Source organism: Crinia signifera, chromosome 5 (genome assembly GCF_055691185.1).
Source record: "Crinia signifera chromosome 5, ASM5569118v1, whole genome shotgun sequence".
NCBI lineage: Eukaryota > Metazoa > Chordata > Amphibia > Anura > Myobatrachidae > Crinia > Crinia signifera.
The window spans coordinates 80,937,412-80,959,674 of NC_139221.1; the positions used below are offsets into that span (position 1 = coordinate 80,937,412).

The following is a 22,263-nucleotide window of genomic DNA, read 5'->3' on the forward strand; positions in this document are numbered from 1 at the left end:
AATGAAAAATTACATTTTTTTACACAAAAATGCAGTTCTGGCTCCAAATTTGTCATTTTCAGAAGGTATGAAGGAGACAAAGCACCCCAAAATCTGTGCCCCAATTTCTCCCGAGTACGGCAATGCCTCACATGTGACCAGAAAATACCAGTTGGGTGCATGGCAGGACTCAGAAGGGAAGGAGTGATTTTTGGATTTTGCAGCACAGATTCTGGTGGAATGAATGGTGGGTGCTATGTTGCACCAATACAGTGGAACCCCCCCACAAGTCACCCCATTTTGCAAAGTACACCCCTCAGGGAATTCATCTAGGGGTATAGTGTACATTTCAAACCCCCAGGGGTTTCACCAATTTTGATACAAGTGGGCAGTGAAAATGAAAAATTACATTTTTTTACACAAAAATGCAGTTCTGGCTCAAAATTTTTCATTTTCAGAAGGTATGAAGGAGAAAAAGCACCCCAAAATATGTGCCCCAATTTCTCCCGAGTACGGCAATGCCTCACATGTGACCAAAAAATACCAGTTGGGTGCATGGCAGGACTCAGAACGGAAGGAGTGATTTTTGGATTTTGCGGCTCAGATTCTGGTGGAATTTTGGTGGGTGCTATGTCGCATTAGCAAGACCCCCCAAGCACCAATACAGTGGAACCCCCCCACAAGTGACCCCATTTTGCAAACTACACCCCTCAGGGAATTCATCTAGGGGTATAGTGTACATTTCAAACCCCCAGGGGTTTCACCAATTTTGATACAAGTGGGCAGTGAAAATGAAAAATTACATTTTTTACACAAAAATGCAGATCTGGCTCAAAATTTTTCATTTTCAGAAGGTATGAAGGAGAAAAAGCACCCCAAAATCTGTGCCCCAATTTCTCCCGAGTACGGCAATGCCTCACATGTGACCAAAAAATACCAGTTGGGTGCATGGCAGGACTCAGAAGGGAAGGAGTGATTTTTGGATTTTGCAGCTCAGATTCTGGTGGAATTTTGGTGGGTGCTATGTCGCATTAGCAAGACCCCCAAAGCACCAATACAGTGGAACCCCCCCACAAGTGACCCCATTTTGCAAACTACACCCCTCAGGGAATTCATCTAGGGGTATAGTGTACATTTCAAACCCCCAGGGGTTTCACCAATTTTGATACAAGTGGGCAGTGAAAATGAAAAATTACATTTTTTTACACAAAAATGCAGTTCTGGCTCAAAATTTTTCATTTTCAGAAGGTATGAAGGAGAAAAAGCACCCCAAAATATGTGCCCCAATTTCTCCCGAGTACGGCAATGCCTCACATGTGACCAAAAAATACCAGTTGGGTGCATGGCAGGACTCAGAACGGAAGGAGTGATTTTTGGATTTTGCGGCTCAGATTCTGGTGGAATTTTGGTGGGTGCTATGTCACATTAGCAAGACCCCCCAAGCACCAATACAGTGGAACCCCCCCCACAAGTGACCCCATTTTGCAAACTACACCCCTCAGGGAATTCATCTAGGGGTATAGTGTACATTTCAAACCCCCAGGGGTTTCACCAATTTTGATACAAGTGGGCAGTGAAAATGAAAAATTACATTTTTTACACAAAAATGCAGTTCTGGCTCAAAAATTTTCATTTTCAGAAGGTATGAAGGAGAAAAAGCACCCCAAAATCTGTGCCCCAATTTCTCCCGAGTACGGCAATGCCTCACATGTGACCAAAAAATACCAGTTGGGTGCATGGCAGGACTCAGAAGGGAAGGAGTGATTTTTGGATTTTGCAGCACAAATTCTGGTGGAATGATGGTGGGTGCTATGTCGCATTAGCAAGACCCCCAAAGCACCAATACAGTGGAACCCCCCCACAAGTGACCCCATTTTGCAAACTACACCCCTCAGGGAATTCATCTAGGGGTATAGTGTACATTTCAAACCCCCAGGGGTTTCACCAATTTTGATACAAGTGGGCAGTGAAAATGAAAAATTACATTTTTTTACACAAAAATGCAGTTCTGGCTCAAAATTTTTCATTTTCAGAAGGTATGAAGGAGAAAAAGCACCCCAAAATCTGTGCCCCAATTTCTCCCGAGTACGGCAATGCCTCACATGTGACCAAAAAATACCAGTTGGGTGCATGGCAGGACTCAGAAGGGAAGGAGTGATTTTTGGATTTTGCGGCTCAGATTATGGTGGAATGAATGGTGGGTGGTATGTGGCATTAGCAAGACCCCCGAAGCACGGTGAAATTATGAACCTAATAATCCATAGATGTGTGGTATATTTTAAAACACTCCTTTATACATAGGCCGGGTTTGTCGGGGCAAGTGTCACACTGGAAAATAGTTTGCTTTCTTATTCCCTTTTTATAACAAACTTTGCACCTTTTTTGTGTCCTGCCCTTTTTTCCAGTGGAGGGGATTTCATCAGGAAAATGCTGCCCTGGTACAATACGGGGGCCAGTACTAGAAGTACTGGGGCCCTCAGCCTGCTGGTTCCCAAATATTAGGCCCTTTATGACTTCCTCTTGAAAGTGCATAAATGTCCCCCTCTGGCCGGTAGAACGGAATAGCACGTAAGCGTTATACAGTGCCATCTGGATGATATACACGTCCAGCTTCTTGTACCAGATTTTTGTTTTCCGCAGGGCACTGTACGGCTTCAGTACCTGATCTGAAAGATCCACTCCGCCCATGTACCTATTGTAATCCAGGATACAATTAGGTTTTGAGGTGTGGGTACTGGTACCTCGTACAGGGACGGAGGTGGTACTGTCTCCGTGAATTGTTGTCAGTATAAGGACATCCCTCTTGTCCTTATATTTGACCAACAACATATTTTCGGTGCATATTCCCCTGCTTTCACCCCTTCTCATTACTTGGGCAATGTACGTTTTTGGGAGGCCTCTTTGGTTCTTGCGCACAGTACCGCAAGCTGCTGTACCTCTTGAACCAAGGGCCTTAAACAGGGGGATGCTGGTGTAAAAGTTATCCACATAGAGGTGATAACCTTTATCCAGGAAGGGGTGCACTAAATCCCAGACAATTTTTCCACTAACACCTACGAGGGAGGGGGGGCATTCTGGCGGTTCAATTCTTGAATCCTTCCCTTCATATACCCTAAACCTGTGGGTGTACCCTGAGGTGCTTTCACACAACTTATAAATTTTTATGCCATACCTTGCCCTCTTACTGGGAAGGTACTGGCGGAATTTAACCCTTCCTTTAAAATGTATAAGGGACTCGTCTATGCAAATGAATTTATCTGGGATGTACATGTCTTCAAATTTGGCACTGAAATGATCAATGACCGGCCTGACTTTGAATAGCCGGTCAAAGGTGGGATCATCTCTGGGTGGGCACTGTGCATTATCGTTGTAATGCAAAAATTTAAGGATCGTCTCAAATCGAGCCCGGGGCATGGCCATACGGTAAAATGGGGTGCTGTACAGAACATCTGTACTCCAATATTGCCTAATTTCTGGCTTTTTTACTATGCCCATATGAAACACCAGACCCCAAAACGTCATCATCTCTACTGCATCTACAGGGGTCCACCTAGCAAATGATGACGTGGGGTTTTGAGCAATAAACTGCTGGGCATATAAATTAGTTTGGTCCACCATTAAATTTATAAAATCATCAGAGAAAAATAATTAGAAAAAGTCAATTTGTCTGAGACCTGTGGAATCAAATTGGATTCCTGGCATGGCCAAAAACTCAGGAACCTGGGGCTCAAAATTGTCTGGTGGTGGGGTCCATACGAGATCAATTATTGGGGGGGGGGTCTCAGCTGCTCTACGGGGGCGTCTTTGAGGGGGTCCCTCATCACCAGAGGAGGAAGAGGAGCTTAAGGCGAATCCTTCAAATTCCCCGCTTGCATCACTGGCTGTGTCAGAGTCAGAAGCAAGCAGGGCATATGCCTCCTCCGCTGAATACATTCTTCTGGATGACTGGGATGACATTTGGGATGACATTTGGGATGCCATTTTTATTTTTGTGTTACTGGTAGTGAAATGTTTCAACACGTGTATAGTGTAGGGGGGGGTACAAACTTTATTTCAACCCGGGGGGTATGTAGTGTGTAGTGTGTATGTAGTGTGCAGAAAAAAAAAATACTTTATACAAAAGAAAAAAATGAAGGGGTTAAAAAAAAAAAAAATTGAAGGGGTTAAAAAAAAAAATTGAAGGGGTTAAAAAAAAAAATTGAAGGGGTTAAAAAAAAAAAAAAAAAGGTCCTGCGCCAAAAATTGAGCACAGATGTTGGTCAGTAACGTCCGTCACTGAACAGCGCTGAAAGGCAACAGGAATTTGATCAAAAAAAAAAATAGATCAACCCTGTGCCGAAAAAGATGATCAGTGATGTACGTCACTGATCCGCGCACAGCGGCCACAGGACACCCACAAAATCACAGTGTGTGTAAAAAAAAAATTAAAAAAAGACCCCACAGCACACACAAAAAAAAAAAAAGGTGATCAGTGATGCGACACTGATTACCAGTGAGGGGCAGCAGGTGCAACTGACAGTGCAACTGGCAGGTATATATAAAAAAAAAAAAAAACCTCTGCACCCCTAAAAAGTTGCTGATCACCTCAGATATAGTGATCAGCACAAAAGGCGGGGGCAGCAGACACAAAATTTAGCACTCTCTATCACTCTCTGTCGCTATCTCTCTCTATCTCTCTATCTCTCACTATCTAACACTCTATGACACTGCAGCAGCAGCAGTGACAGGTATATATATATATATAAAAATACCCTGCGCCCCCAAAAAGTTGCTGATCAGTTAATTTATACTGATCAGCACAAAAGGGGGGGCAGCAGTCAGTTATATAAAAAATATATAGCACAATCTGTCACTATCTCTATCTCTCTCTCTCTATCTCTCTCTATCTATCTATAACTATCACACTGCAGCAGCACAAAATATAGCACTCTCTGTCACTAGGCCTCTCTATCTCTCTCTCTCTATCTCTCTCTATATCTCTCTATCTCTCTCTATCTCTCTCTATCTCTCTCTATCTCTCTCTCTATAACTATATCACACTGCAGCAGCACAAAATACAGCACTCTCTGACACTATCTCTCTCTATCTCTCTCTATCTAACTAACGCTATTACACTGCAGCAGCACAAGTTCACAGGAAGTCACAAGTAACAGGATCCAGGAAGCATCCAGCACACTACAAGCACAGATGAAGCAGCCAAGATATTTGCAAGGATCAGGTAAGTATTTTGCAAGGTTCTGGTCAGTATATCGCGGCAGATTGGCACGGTGACCGCACTGCACGCAATTCCAGACCGGAATGGCGTCTGCAGTGCAGTCACCGTTAGTTTAAACCCCCCTCCATGGCTGTGATTGGTCCGTCGGTCCGACGGACCAATCACGGCCTTTGGGGGCGGGCGGGGTGAGGTGGGGTGACACCAGTGTCACCCTTACACCCCGCGGTGATTGGTGCTGTACTTTACAGCACCAATCACCTCCGATCGCGTGTCACCGGCGAACGTTATTCGCCGGTGACACAGAAAACGCTGTAATTGGCTGTTCACACTGAACAGCCAATCACAGCGATCGCCGACGGGGGGGCGGCATCGCCGCCCCCCCTGGGCATGCACGGACATGTCTGCTGTCAGGGACAGCAGACATGTTGTAACTGTCACCGCGTCTATAGACGCGGTGACAGTTAAATGCCATGACGTACATTTACGCCATGTGTCGGGAAGTACTTCCCGACCATGACGTAAATGTACGTCAATTGTCGGGAAGGGGTTAAGGACTTGCATAGGTCCCATTTAAGGGCTTGCTCCAATATTTATGAGCCCTACACCACCACCTCTACTGTATAAATATAATTGATTGCTATACAGTAGACTTTTTCATTGATTTTGTGTATAAATGTTTTGTATGTCTTTGAGCTATATAGTCAATGTATTTTATATAAGATTGGAATTAAAAGTTAAGTTTTAAATCATTGATCATTATGCAAAAGTGTGCCTCCCACAAGAAATCTCTGTGTTAACGGATCGTTTGCCTCTTGTGGTCAACCGTTTTCTTTTGGGAGTATCTGATTATTTGATTTCCTGGGGGCACCTCCAACACTAATAAATAATCTCACTCAATAGAGAAAAAATATTTTGATTGTTGGTTTGATAAAGTAAATCCAATATATTTTTTGTCCTGTGAGGGATACTCCACTCCCTACTGTCCAATGTAGGTAGAATCCCCTGTAGTCGGTTGGAACCAAGCTGCATTTGCTAAACTGTGCATTTAACAACAGTACAAAATGTCTTTCTTCTGATGATATTCACTGCACATGATTAAGATACTGTAGTATGTTGATTCTGCTTAATGCATGTCCACGTGAATCATCATGAGTAATGTGAAGCTGTGAGACGGCTTGTAGTATCAACTAGTAACATGGATAAGGGAGACGCACCACACTATACACACATATATATATATATATATATATATATATATATATATATATATATATATATATATAAAACATCTCAGAACATGTCACGCATATGTCTGATATTCTAGCAGTGAAATATCGCTATACTGTTGCTGTATGTATACTTTGCTAAAGTCTGTTGAGCTCCGAGAGACCATATCAACACAGAGCAGAGCAATGTCACCCTTTTCCCATATCTCATTGGGAACACATTTATAGGTGTATTTAGTACATCAAGGATTTTCATGCATAGACATGTTTGTATAGGCTCCGTGCTTTAAAGCACAGGCATTAGTCCAAAGACGGGATGTAAGTGCCGCACTTGCAAGCATGTCGGCACCTTATAGTGTCGATTGTATAAGTTGCGTTAACAGCTCTAAATGGCGTGATCTTAATCGCATTTGTGATAGATCCTACAACGGCCATACCGATGGATGCAGAATGGTCTTATAGTTACATAAAATTTCTTTAAAAATACAGGGTTAGATTTATATACATTCTTAAAGACACAGAGATATATTCTTAGAAACATGAACGTAGGGTCCATTGGTTAAAGCATGGAAACAATGCGGTTGGACTAAGATTGAAACTACCAACAACTTTTCAAGCCAGTAAGGGGCAAGATCATCACCAGATGGTGTTGACACAATATATTGTCGATTTTACTCAAATTGGTTGTTATTAAAAATCCTGAGATATACACAAAGTTTTTTACATGAAATATCACAATAAATTCTATAGAAAAGTGGTGAGTATTTGATAGACACCAATTTCTTATATTTATGGTGCCACAGAAGAAGAAGTATAAATGTCGGGTAAACAGCAAATACAGATTCTTAATGATCAACAAAAGGACTTTTTTTTGTCTCCTTTCTTACTCCTTATCTCCCATAAAAGAGAAAAAAGAAAGGGATTATCTGATGTTATTTTAATGATGTGGTATTGAACGTGATGGGCCTAGAGAACACCCGTTCATCTATTGATAAACGGAGTGATCTCGTATCCCTCGTTCAATCCGGATGGTGTGAGAGTGTTCAGGGTTAGGATCCAGTATGTTTCTCTCCTCAGGAGTGCTCGTTCCCGATCACCTCCTCTCTTATTTATGGGGACCATTTCCAAACCTCTGATTTTTAAACCATTTGGGTCACAATTATGTTTGTCCCTAAAATGTCTAGGGACACTGTGATTTGTAATGCCGTGTTTTATATTTCGTACGTGTTCCAATATGCTGGTTTTTAAACATCGTTTAGTTTTGCCCACATATTTGTATCCGCACGGACAAATCAATAATTAAACAATGAATGTGGAATTGCAATTTATGAAGTATTCAAATGTTGAACCCTTCTGAATAAAAGGACATATATATATACACCAATCACATGGAAGAACCAGGTAATACACAAGGAGAAAGACCAGGCACTCATAGGACTTAACAGCCACAGGAAAGAGGGACTCAACGGTCTCAGGCTTGTCAGGCTTGTGTGTATGTATGTGTATATATATATATATATATATATATATATATATATATATATATATATATATATATATATATATATATATATATGTGTGTGTATATGTGTGTATATATATATATGATTTGGTACTTATGTAGTATCTGGGCTGCCGATTTTTTGATTGTATGCCTTAAGTTAAGGCATACAATCAGATGCTATGCGATATCGCATCGCATGCGACCATCGGATGCGATGACCCGATTTTTCCATAGGAATCAATGTTAAAATGGACTGAGTCCATTTTAACATGGAATTCAATGGGAAAAAGGGGTCCTTTTCATACCCCTACTATCCAAGTGGGCATGGAGTTGGATATAAACCTGTGGCGAGCGTAGCAAGCCACCGAGCCCGAAGCGTTATTCGCCGGTGACACAGAAAACGCTGTAATTGGCTGTTCACACTGAACAGCCAATCACAGCGATCGCCGACGGGGGGGGCGGCATCGCAGCCCCCCCTGGGCATGCACGGACATGTCTGCTGTCAGGGACAGCAGACATGTTGTAACTGTCACCGCGTCTATAGACGCGGTGACAGTTAAATGCCATGACGTACATTTACGCCATGTGTCGGGAAGTACTTCCCGACCATGACGTAAATGTACGTCAATTGTCGGGAAGGGGTTAAGGACTTGCATAGGTCCCATTTAAGGGCTTGCTCCAATATTTATGAGCCCTACACCACCACCTCTACTGTATAAATATAATTGATTGCTATACAGTAGACTTTTTCATTGATTTTGTGTATAAATGTTTTGTATGTCTTTGAGCTATATAGTCAATGTATTTTATATAAGATTGGAATTAAAAGTTAAGTTTTAAATCATTGATCATTATGCAAAAGTGTGCCTCCCACAAGAAATCTCTGTGTTAACGGATCGTTTGCCTCTTGTGGTCAACCGTTTTCTTTTGGGAGTATCTGATTATTTGATTTCCTGGGGGCACCTCCAACACTAATAAATAATCTCACTCAATAGAGAAAAAATATTTTGATTGTTGGTTTGATAAAGTAAATCCAATATATTTTTTGTCCTGTGAGGGATACTCCACTCCCTACTGTCCAATGTAGGTAGAATCCCCTGTAGTCGGTTGGAACCAAGCTGCATTTGCTAAACTGTGCATTTAACAACAGTACAAAATGTCTTTCTTCTGATGATATTCACTGCACATGATTAAGATACTGTAGTATGTTGATTCTGCTTAATGCATGTCCACGTGAATCATCATGAGTAATGTGAAGCTGTGAGACGGCTTGTAGTATCAACTAGTAACATGGATAAGGGAGACGCACCACACTATACACACATATATATATATATATATAAAACATCTCAGAACATGTCACGCATATGTCTGATATTCTAGCAGTGAAATATCGCTATACTGTTGCTGTATGTATACTTTGCTAAAGTCTGTTGAGCTCCGAGAGACCATATCAACACAGAGCAGAGCAATGTCACCCTTTTCCCATATCTCATTGGGAACACATTTATAGGTGTATTTAGTACATCAAGGATTTTCATGCATAGACATGTTTGTATAGGCTCCGTGCTTTAAAGCACAGGCATTAGTCCAAAGACGGGATGTAAGTGCCGCACTTGCAAGCATGTCGGCACCTTATAGTGTCGATTGTATAAGTTGCGTTAACAGCTCTAAATGGCGTGATCTTAATCGCATTTGTGATAGATCCTACAACGGCCATACCGATGGATGCAGAATGGTCTTATAGTTACATAAAATTTCTTTAAAAATACAGGGTTAGATTTATATACATTCTTAAAGACACAGAGATATATTCTTAGAAACATGAACGTAGGGTCCATTGGTTAAAGCATGGAAACAATGCGGTTGGACTAAGATTGAAACTACCAACAACTTTTCAAGCCAGTAAGGGGCAAGATCATCACCAGATGGTGTTGACACAATATATTGTCGATTTTACTCAAATTGGTTGTTATTAAAAATCCTGAGATATACACAAAGTTTTTTACATGAAATATCACAATAAATTCTATAGAAAAGTGGTGAGTATTTGATAGACACCAATTTCTTATATTTATGGTGCCACAGAAGAAGAAGTATAAATGTCGGGTAAACAGCAAATACAGATTCTTAATGATCAACAAAAGGACTTTTTTTGTCTCCTTTCTTACTCCTTATCTCCCATAAAAGAGAAAAAAGAAAGGGATTATCTGATGTTATTTTAATGATGTGGTATTGAACGTGATGGGCCTAGAGAACACCCGTTCATCTATTGATAAACGGAGTGATCTCGTATCCCTCGTTCAATCCGGATGGTGTGAGAGTGTTCAGGGTTAGGATCCAGTATGTTTCTCTCCTCAGGAGTGCTCGTTCCCGATCACCTCCTCTCTTATTTATGGGGACCATTTCCAAACCTCTGATTTTTAAATTATTTGGGTCACAATTATGTTTGTCCCTAAAATGTCTAGGGACACTGTGATTTGTAATGCCGTGTTTTATATTTCGTACGTGTTCCAATATGCTGGTTTTTAAACATCGTTTAGTTTTGCCCACATATTTGTATCCGCACGGACAAATCAATAATTAAACAATGAATGTGGAATTGCAATTTATGAAGTATTCAAATGTTGAACCCTTCTGAATAAAAGGACATATATATATACACCAATCACATGGAAGAACCAGGTAATACACAAGGAGAAAGACCAGGCACTCATAGGACTTAACAGCCACAGGAAAGAGGGACTCAACAGTCTCAGGCTTGTCAGGCTTGTGTGTATGTATGTGTATATATATATATATATATATGTGTGTGTATATGTGTGTATATATATATGATTTGGTACTTATGTAGTATCTGGGCTGCCGATTTTTTGATTGTATGCCTTAAGTTAAGGCATACAATCAGATGCTATGCGATATCGCATCGCATGCGACCATCGGATGCGATGACCCGATTTTTCCATAGGAATCAATGTTAAAATGGACTGAGTCCATTTTAACATGGAATTCAATGGGAAAAAGGGGTCCTTTTCATACCCCTACTATCCAAGTGGGCATGGAGTTGGATATAAACCTGTGGCGAGCGTAGCAAGCCACCGAGCCCGAAGCGTGGCGAGCGAAGCGTGGCGAGCGAAGCGAGCCCCGCGAGGGGACGGTATTCTGTGTCCCCTCGCGGGGCTCGCTACGCTCGCCACGCTTCGGGCTCGGTGGCTCGCTACGCTCGCCACAGGTTTATATCCAACTCCATGCCCACTTGGATAGTAGGGGTATGAAAAGGACCCCTTTTTCCCATTGAATTCCATGTTAAAATGGACTCAGTCCATTTTAACATTGATTCCTATGGAAAAATCGGGTCATCGCATCGCATCCGATGGTCGCATGCGATGCGATGTACCCGATTTAGAAATCGGCAGCCCAGATACTACATAAGTACCTATAATGTTTATTGTGGGTGCGTCTCCTTTATCCATGTTACTAGTTGATCCTACAAGCCATCTCTTACAGCTTTACGTTACTCATCATGATTCACGTGATGAAGCATTAAGCAGAATCCACATACTACTGTTTCTTAATCCAGTGCAGTGAATATCATCAGAAGAAAGACATTTTGTACTGTGTGCTATGATACATATTCCTGTGCAGTAACTCGATAATCACTTAGGGGGGTATTCAATCATTGTCGTGCTCCCGCAGCCATCTCCCGACGGGGAGATGGCTGCGGGGCCCTATTCAATGCTGTCTTCCCTGACAGCATTGAACAGGGTTTCACTGAGAACGAGCCCGACATCACAAGCTGTTGGGCTCGTTCTGCCCGAGAAAAGCTGGAAATAGGCGAGCTCCTGGCCGGAGCTCGTCTATTTCCGTCATCAACTCGCGGCCACGCCCCCTTCTCGCCGCTCGGTGGCCGGGACATTGAATCCCGACTGCCGAGCTCCGGGCGAGCTGACCGAGAATGGGACAGGGGCACGCTCGACAGCCATTCCCCTAACATTGAATACCCCCCTTAATCTGCTAATTCACTGATCATCAATAAGCTACAGTATGAATACAGTATAAGCGATCTACGTACCTGGTGATACATGTATCCTCATATATTTTCACACCTATCCTTGTGTATCAGTGACTATTGTACGGATGGTGTAATGGTTAGCATTACTGCCTCACAGCACTGAGGTCATGGGTTCAATACCCACCATGGCCCTAACTGTGCGGAGTTTGTATATTCTCCCCGTACTTGCGTGGGTTTCCTCCGGGTACTCCGGTTTCCTCCCACAATCCAAAAAATATACTGGTAGGTTAATTGGCTCCCAACAAAAATTAACCCTAGAATGTCTGTGTGTGCGTGTTCATGTGGTAGGGAATATAGATTGTAAGCTCCACTGGGGCAGGGACTGATGTGAATGGTCAAATATTCTCTGTAAAGCGCTGCGGAATCTGTGTGCGCTATATAAGAAACTGCTAATAAATAAATAAATAAATATAGATGGTAAGGTTGCGGGCAGGGCCCTCCTACCACTATGACTGTCTGTCTGTTATTACCCAGTTTAGGTTTATCACTGTTGTTTCCAGTAGTAAAGCATAATGAAATTTGCTGCGCTTTATAATAAACTTATTAAATAAAGGAAAATACTGTACAACACACTGGTTTGGGCATTGCTTTTGCAATAAATAAAGTCTTCATCACAATAAAACATATAAGCAATGAAAAAAACAAGTTCACTAAAATAAGCATCTTACACTTGTCTTGAAGGGAAAGGCTTTCATTATAATGAGGGTGCAGAGTGCGTCTAATTTTCTCTGACATGTATCTTTAAAATACATACAGTATGTATTGATGTCATCAGGGATGTTGTTGGTGGGACTGTTCCCAGCTACACAGATAATCCAGATGGTGAGCAGTTATGATGATAAGCATTTTCAGCAAAAGATTTTAATTAACAACGGGGACTGTTTTGGGAAATTCAGTCCTTCCCTCTATGGACGGCTCACTATTCCTCTTTACATTATTTACATGAATCCGTACCAGAAATCTAAGTAATGTGGTATACTCTTTTTTCTTTTATTTCTTTACATTATTTACATGAATCCGTACCAGAAATCTAATTAATGTGGTATACTTTTTTCTGTTATATCTTCCAGTGAGCTTATTAAAACAGCAGATGGAGGGCAGATTTCACTGGACTGGTTTAGTAATGATGATAATACACTTCACCCTGATTCCAGCACAAGACCTACAATCCTTTTATTGCCAGGCCTCACTGGAACAAGTCGAGAATCCTATATTCTCCACATGATTAAACACAGTGAAGAACTTGGATACAGGTAATGTACAATAATATGTATATTATTAGTATTAGCATATGTGTATGGGAACATTTCTGGATATATCCTTGGATTCCACTTCAGCTTTGGGATTTATGAGGGTATGCAGAGGAAAGGAGAAACACAGATTTATCATAAAATAAGGGTACGGTGCATACTTATTATGGTATAAACCAGTCTGGAATGCCTATCTGGCACTGCTGGCAAATTCCAGAATGGCCAGCCTGGCCCAGCAGAGAGACCGGAGCTGGGTTCTCTTATACCATTTTCAGACCACACTCTCAACCCGGGTTATTGCCAGGATGTTTCATCACAAACACGTGTGGGGGTTTGGTGTGAAAGCGTTGACCCAGGATTTCAACTTTGTTCAGGACCAGGGTTGAAGCGGCTCTGACCCAATGTAGGCTAAATAGCAACACAAATTAGTGATTACGCTATTCACAATCCCCTCGCAACTTGAATGACAGGAAGCTGCTGTTTTTGGGGTGGTAACCAGTTGTTTTCTGGGAGTGTCTGGAAAAACACAGGCATGCCCAGTCATCAACGCCGGCCTCAATCAGTTGTGGAAAGGTCAGACTTACTCACACTTGCGCAGGCTGAGAAAATCATTTGATGGTGAGTGAGTTGCATATGGGTTTACAGCTGACCGCCAATCAGCGATATTTTCAGAGGGTTCTCACTCTGCTGGGCGCAAATATATGATTGCAGAACTCTGCAGATTCCCTCAGCAGCGATCAGGTCTTACTGAGGCCCAAGTTTTGAATAGTTAAGTTATAAATTAATAATATACATTTACAGTGCAACATAAGAACTGAAAACTACAATAGGTTTTAGAGGTGGCTCATTTTTATTTTCATCAAATGTAATGGTGGCTATAAAACTAGAAACATAGAATTTGACGGCAGATAAGAACCATTTGGCCCATCTAGTCTGCCCCTTTTTTATCCTTCAGGTAATCTCAACCCTTTTTAATCCTTATTTGTTTGTAAGGATATTCATATGCCTATCCCAAGCATGTTTAAATTGTTCTATAGAAACATATAATGGCAGTTTTCTCATAATAACCCACCATCCCAAAAAGATAAAACAATACCGAAGAGCACCAACTTTCCAAATACTGGGGATATTCAATTAAGTCCGTTTTGTTGGGCTTGCCGAACAAAAGGGACTTTTTCGATGCTGAGTATTCAATTGCAGGTGGGTTTTTTTGGTCTTTTTATTTATTTCACCGCTGACGATTTACAGTTTTTTGGTCAAATTGGCCAATCCACTTGTGGCGAATGCCGAATATACGAAAAATCTGCATTTTGATTGAATAGGACCAAACAAAAATTTGAATGTTGAAAGTGCAGTTTTATTGTCTAGAGGAAAAAACTGATTTAATTGAATACCCCTTACTGTTGTAATCCATTTACTTGGGAATATATTAGGATATAATAAGCTGATTCCTAATAAAAAGCGTTGGCTTCTGAGAATTGCAGCAGAGTATTTGGCCAATGATATCCATCTCTCCACTCCCGGTATGATTAGTTGAAAATTCACTGATATCAAGGAAAACATGCTGTATCTGGAGGGCTTTGGTTCTTTGTCATACATTATTGGTCAGCCATTTTGTTTTGTCTCAGCTATTTCCTAACATTATTGTAAAAACTAGTAATATTTACTCAGCATTTGTTGGTTTAACTCAGCCCTGTACCTACCCTACTATACTTACTTAAGTCGGGCCCCGTGTTGTAAAGTTCTCTCCTAATGGCCTGTCCGGTATCAGTGAGGAGCGGGAACTCCCATTGGACATGTCCATCTCATGACATGCAGTTCTTAATTAATATATAGATTGTATAAGGGGCATACACACGAGGTGATGTGTGCTAAGCAATTTATCCCCGGCAATGGTGACACGCGGGGTAGTGCATCGCCATTGCTATGAAGTGTACACATTTAGCGACTTGTACTTAATTTCTAATGAATTCATATTCATTGTTGACCCTGTATTTTTGATTCAGTGACCCTTTAACATACTATTATAGTAACGTGTTATTAAAGTCATGTGAAGTAGATGAGGTTTAATAATCACTGCTAATTAAAAACCATATTTTATTTTAGGTGTGTCGTTTTCAATAATCGAGGTGTTGCTGGCGAGGATCTCTTGGTAAGTCTTTATTACAATATATATTTGTGTCTCTGGAGCACATGCCGTATTAGTTTGCATGTATTTCTTTTTACACAACCATTCCTGTTTCCATTCAGTTTATCTGATCATGAATTTATAAATACCAGAATATTTTCACACCTGAATGAATTGAGCTTCAGATCATTACTCAGAGCTGTTGGAAGAAACTGCACGTTCACTGGGGATTATTCTGGTTGACTCGTTTGGATGCAAATTCGCACCCTGGCAAGTCAACCAATTCGCAAGGTGAAATCGCACTCAGGGCTTGTGAACGGATGTTACACAGTAAGATCTATCCGCATCCTTGTGGTATAAACCCCCATCATTCGATGGTTGACGACCATTAAATGATGGTGAAGGCGCACGCAATATAAAAGTGACTCCAAAGTCACTTATTATATGCCTGGAGGGGGGGGGATGGACAGGCAACAGACATCTGGTGATGTTAGCTGCCTGCCCCCACATCCGCGCCTCACATCATAACACTGCACCCCTTACTTGCTGCCCAGCTTTCACTTTTTTACCCCTTTCTCATCGCAAATGCTGAGTTGCACCCGGGATTTGGACACAGGTCCATTCCAGGATGGACCAGCCATTGCTTTGTTTAGCTATTCACAACTTATTGCCAGGTCGCTGACGGCATCCAGTGGACAGGGCAGAGCGACGGCGCGTCAGACAGGGTCGAAGGAAGCACTGAAATGCCGCTGCTGCCTCCTCCATAGAAGTGAACGGGACCCAGGTTACTCGTTCACACTGCCCAAAAACCCAGGTCCAACCCAGGAATAACACTTCTTTTATCCCGGGTCGGATTGCCGGGTTGCTGGATCCGTGATATTCAGAATGGCCCTTTCACACTGTACACCAGCCCGGGTTGACCCGTCAACAACCCAGTATCAACCTGGGTTATTTGTGCAGTGTGAAAGGGGTATTACTCTGTCATACATTGTGCAGGTCACTTACTCCCCCACAGCAAACTCATCCAAAATCCTGAAAATGCTGCTGTGAACATTGTAATGTTCTACTCCCACCCACTTTGGTTACACATGTACTTGTAAGATATGGCAAGCTGATACATTCGGAGCTCTATCTCTAGTTAGACACATGTCACAGTGTTCTGTTATAGGATTCTTTGAAGCAGATGTTTTATATCTGTAGTGGAGCAATAATGTCTGCTCACTGCAGCCTATCACTGGTCAGTTAGGTAAAATACAACTATTTCCAACAACACAATGACAGAAAATGTACTTTATAAAATCTGAAAGTTTCATCGAATAAGTAAAAATTATATGAATTATTTTGTATTCATATAATTAGTTGGATAAAACATTGTTCTTGGTTGATATTTTGACAGAGATTGTTATAGGAGTAAATATATACACACTGTATTTGAGGTAGTAAGCTATACTGAATAAAGCTCTACTTTATTCTGATTTGTAAATGGAATCACTTGGTTTTACAACTACAGAAATAAGTTTTTATTATTCGGTAATTAAATATTAAGTAATCAGTCATACATTATAGAGTAAAATAGTAGATATATTATGTAGTCTTATAACCGTAAAGATTTTTTGGGCTAAAATATTTAAAAATGTGTTGCAATTTACATTAATTAATACATCTGAAACTGAGATCATATATATATAGAAGGGACTATATTAAGATACATGCATACGTTATATACACTTACATCCCATTTACTGTACACTCATGTTTTTTGCCGCAAAAACAGTATTAGGCAGCAATAAAACTGATAAAGCTTCTCTTATAGAAAAAGCTATCAAGGTGAGTACACATTAATACCGTGTCACATCGCAAATGCAGGTTGGCATCGGGACTTTGAAATGGTTCAGTACCGGTGCGACCCTGCATTTTCCGATTCAGCGAACCGGCAATATTGCCGATTCACTGATGTGAAACGGGGGCGGAGCAGAGCATCATCAGGGGCGGGGAGGAGGCAGTGCGCAGAGCTGGCACTGCTCCAAGCACTGCCTCCTCCAAAGTGTGAACGGTAAATGGGTTGCTCTACCTGATTAACCCGTTCACACGAAAAAGCAACACGGCAATGAACCGGTAAGTACCCTTCTTTTTTACCGGTTCCTATTGCTATATTGCTACCGGTTTGCTGGACCCGGAAACCCCTTTCACAACGCACCAATTACCAGGTCAAACTGGCAAGAAACCGCATGAACCCAGTAATTAAGTGTGATGTGAAAGGGGTATAAGAGACCCATGTACTGTATATACATGGCTAATGCAGGTGGGCGACAGATTGACATGGAATACAGCATGGCATCGCTAGAGACACATATGAAACATTTGAGCCATATATTGGTCTGATCAAACAGATTGGATGATGTATCACCCAATGTGAACCCAGCTTACAGTCTCATGTATGAAAGAAAAAATCATCCTCAAACATCCTCAAGTCATTATATCTGGTGGCTGATCATCATCTGCTGTTATGAGAGAACTTAAAGCAGGCAGAACAGATCACCATGGGCCGCTCTTTATGGGTCATAACCAGATGGACAGCTGTGGTACCAGGAAGTAGAATTATGAGGAGCACTACCAGGGGTTATGCGGAATGAAGTCAATGGAATAGACAGTGTCAGAACCAGGAAATCACTAATAATTTTTTTTTTTCAGAATCCGCTTTATTGGCCAGGTATACTTACATATACAAGGAATTTGGTTTGGATTGCTGTGCAACAGCCAGGGTGGGAACACGTAAAAAACAGTCACAGTACAGATGTATATAACACGTTCAGATATGCACTAGATGTATCCTGATGAGGAACATGGACGTGGGGAACATACATTTACTGAGCTGTACAGCACCCAGGCAGTCATTCAGTGGCGCCACTTGGTGATTGCAGCAGCCAGATAGGTGGACAGTAAAACAGTACAGATAGGGGACACGATAGGGGTGACACGGGTTACATATTTAGCTAGCGGCACAGATCCTAGGCAGCCATCAGCAGCGCCATCTTTACGTTGCTGCTCACAGGGCAGCAGTGGAGGGGTGCAACAGGCCAGCGCGGGTGGTGGTGGGGTGGTTGCAAGGGGGGAGGGGCAGAGTCAGTGTGTGGCCGGGGGCTGGAGTGCATTGTGAACACACACTATAATCAGGCATGGAGACTAATACTCTGGCACTTGAACAGTGCTTAGAAGCCTTGTTTGATAGGAAGGGGAGTATAAATCTGGCATCAAACATGTGTCTGGCCCAAAGGTCTCAAGAGGAAGGTTGTTCATTGGCACGGTAAGGTTCGAGTCGTAACTGTACCACACAATCCTAAACATTTAGTGTATGTGTACTAGCCATAAATAGTATATACCAATCTAGAGGCCCTTTATATGTCCACCCATGGCTTCTGATGGGGAAGCAGAGACATAGGTAGTTATTTTGGTTCACTCTTTCTGACAAATTCCTTCTTAGATGGATAAAACCATGTGCACTGCAGGGGGGCAGATGTTACTGTGCAGAGAGAATTAGATTTGGGTGGGGTTTTACTTCAAAGTGAGATCTATATTGCAGTGTAAAAATAAAGCAGCCAGTATTTACCCTGCACAGAAACAAATTAACTCACCCAAATCTAATTCTCTCTGCAGATTTTACATCTGCCCCACCTGCAGTGCACATGGGGCCTTATTCTGGTCGATGCGTAAATTTCCGAATTCTTTCAGATGGCGTTTTTTAGCCGTCTGCGCATGCGTGGGCAACGCTATGCGCATGTGCCACGCACGGTCTCCGTACTCGTTCTCACTAATACCGTACAGAAATGTGCACCGCATTCACTCGGGAAATATGGGCGTAATATGGGCGTCATTCGGAACTACACAGGGGCGTAGTTTCAAAGTGGGCTAAACTGGGTGTAAACATGGGCGTACACGAGGGAGTGCACTAATTCTGGTAGGCGTGCATTCGGACAGAACACCGACTGCAAACGAACCAACAGGCAGGAAATATGCGGTCTTCATAAGCAAGTTTCACATTGCGGACACCACTCGGTCATGCGCTAGGCATTCGGATCGCCCAATTAATACGGCCGCACCTGAACCACTGTCAGCTGAACACAATACAATCCACTCCTCTACTCATTACTCATTAATTACACTCTTTTCATTGCTTCAATTGGAACCATTGCAGCCTAAATGGACCATTACTAAACACACAAATATATGCTGAAAGCACGGCTGCATTTTTTACACACATTTACACTGCAATTGATGACCAATAAAAACAATCCCTTTTTAATGAGGTAGTCTAATTGCATAAGTGTGTCATGTGTGTGATGTATGAGTTCCGATGATAGTAGTATGTTTCGGTGCGTACGGGCAGCTTCCCGTCCGTTCTGACACTGTAAGACCGTGCAGAATATGTGTGTGTCCACCGCACATGCAAGGTTTGGATGTAGTCCGTAAACACGCCCTTCTTAAAGTGTAAGTCCTTCCGAATGCGGAGGACCTGTGGGCGTTTCTTCTTACAATGTCCGCACAGGGTGGCGTGCGGTCCGCTCTGAAAGAATTCGGAAATTTACGCACCAACCAGTATAACCTCCATGGTTTTGTCCATCTAAGAAGGATTTTGTCAGAAAGAGTGAACTAGAATTAGGCCCATAGAAACATAGAATTTGACGGCAGATAAGAACCACTTGGCCCATCTAGTCTGCCCCTTTTTTTAAACATGTTACCTCAAACCATATTTGATCCTTATTTTTTTGTAAGGATATCAATATGCTTATCCCAAGCATGTTTAAATTGTACTACTGTATTTGCGTCTACCACCTCTGTTGGGAGGCTATTCCACTTATCTACTACTCTTTCTGTGAAAAAATTCTTCCTCGCATTTCCCCTGAATCTTCCTCCCTCTAGTTTCAGTGCATGTCCTCGTGTTCTGTTGCTCCTCTTCCTGTGAAGAATGTCTCCCACCTGTACCTTGTTAAAGCCCTTGATATATTTGAAAGTTTCTATCATGTCCCCCCTTTCCCTTCTCTGCGCTAAAGTATACATATTAAGATCTTTTAGTCTTTCCTGGTACGTTTTGTGATGTAGGCCATGCACCATTTTAGTTGCTCTTCTTTGTACAGTCTCTAATGTATTTATATCCTTCTGGAGATATGGCCTCCAGAACTGAACACAATACTCTAGGTGAGGTCGTACCAATGACCTATACAGTGGCATTATTACTTCTTTCTTTCTACTGCTGATACCTCTCCCTATGTTAGGTTAAGAGAGAGTTGAGAAGTCTGACAAGTGGTAACCACTGCTATATATCTTAGGGAGGTTTAAGTGGCTAGAAGTTATTCTCAGAAGCTTCCTCATTTATGGCCAGGCCTCGTGGCATTCCCCCATTGCACACCTTGTTGGCCGCACATTACACCCCTATTTTGCGCTACACTAGGAGCATGCTCAGTGCTTCCCCATATGCCGGGCCGCCCCTAGCCTGTCTCTGCACCGTATCCCTTCACCTCTGAGATCAGTGCCCTCCTAACCATCTGCAAATCTACTATAGGCTGTGTAAAGAACAATATTTTCCTAAATTGATCCTATGCTTTTGGATACGTGTACAAATATGAAGGTGCAAACAAATTGGAGCACTGTGTAGATGTATTAGTAGTCTATGTACATCCACTGATCTGCATGCCCTCTTTCTTTATGGTTTGCTCACTGCAGCCCCTTCTGTGCTATTAGTATTCAGACAGGACCAGACATTTGTCTGACAGTATTGTCACTAAACACAGATTGCAGAGAGACCGCAGCAAACTCGTGTCTGATAGTGATCTCTGTCTTTCAGGAACTTGTGAGTGTGTGGAAATATCTTACATACATTTCCTGAGGACAGTTATGTTTTATTTGAATTATTTACACAATGTGTATGGGCCTAATACAGACTTGATTACAAGGCAAATTTGTTCTTAAAATGCGCAAGAACCATGTGTACTGCAGGTGGGGCAGATGTAACATGGGCAGAGAGAGTTAGATTTGGGTGAGGCGTGTTCAAACTGAAATCTAAATTGTAATGTAAAAATAAAGCAGCAAATATTTACCCTGCACAGAACAACATAACTCAAATCTTACGGTGCCCATACACAGGGTCGATTTGTGCCGATTTCACTCGATTTTGACGGATCAGGACGATATATCGGGTTCCCAAATCAGAGGTGTTTGACCTAAAGGTCCGAACCGATGTGCATTTCAATGCGCATCGATCGGAGCCTGGAGATCTTATGTGCAGCACATAAGATGAATAAGAATTGGACCGTCAGTGGCACATCGCGGGTGCTTTTTAGCACCCGTTATGTATCGCAACTTTTTTCCCGCATTTAGCTCCCTGAGAGTCCTTTTATCGCATGTAAAAATTGGCACATGAAGGTAGCCCCCTTGGGGAGCTCCCGGGGGAGTTCAAGGGGATGTGCAGAGAGAGTAAAGATGGCCATACACAGGTCCGACATGTTGGAGGCACAAGTTGGACCTGTGTATAGCCACCTTTACTCTCTCTGCACATGTTACATAACCCCCGCAGTGCACATGGTTTTTCCCATTTGGTGAACAAAATTTGTCCTTCAATCAGGTTTGCATTAGCCCCATAGTTACATAAAACAGATATTTAATGTAGTCTGGCTTCACTTCTGTTCTAGGTGAAAGAAATATTTTATTTGAATGAATACTGCACCTAAATATGATAAATTATGTTACCTTTGTAAAATAGCTGTAAAACATAGAAAATAAAACATGGATGTAAAACATAGAAAATAAAACATGGATGTAAAACATAGAAAATAAAACATGGATGCCCATTTAGGCATCCTATGTAATAAAAGGCTAATGCTGCTCCTCACCTGTA

General features: G+C 41.9%; 1 protein-coding gene across 1 annotated transcript in view; it reads left to right on the forward strand.

Moving 5' to 3' along the window:
• The window catches only part of ABHD3 (abhydrolase domain containing 3, phospholipase), a 72,523-nt gene that overhangs the window by 19,016 nt on the left and 31,244 nt on the right, over positions 1-22,263 (forward strand). Inside the window, exons 3-4 of the mRNA XM_083187533.1 lie at positions 13,067-13,249; positions 15,353-15,398. Coding sequence (XP_083043659.1) covers positions 13,067-13,249; positions 15,353-15,398 — 229 coding nt within the window. The remainder of the gene's footprint in view (positions 1-13,066; positions 13,250-15,352; positions 15,399-22,263) is intronic.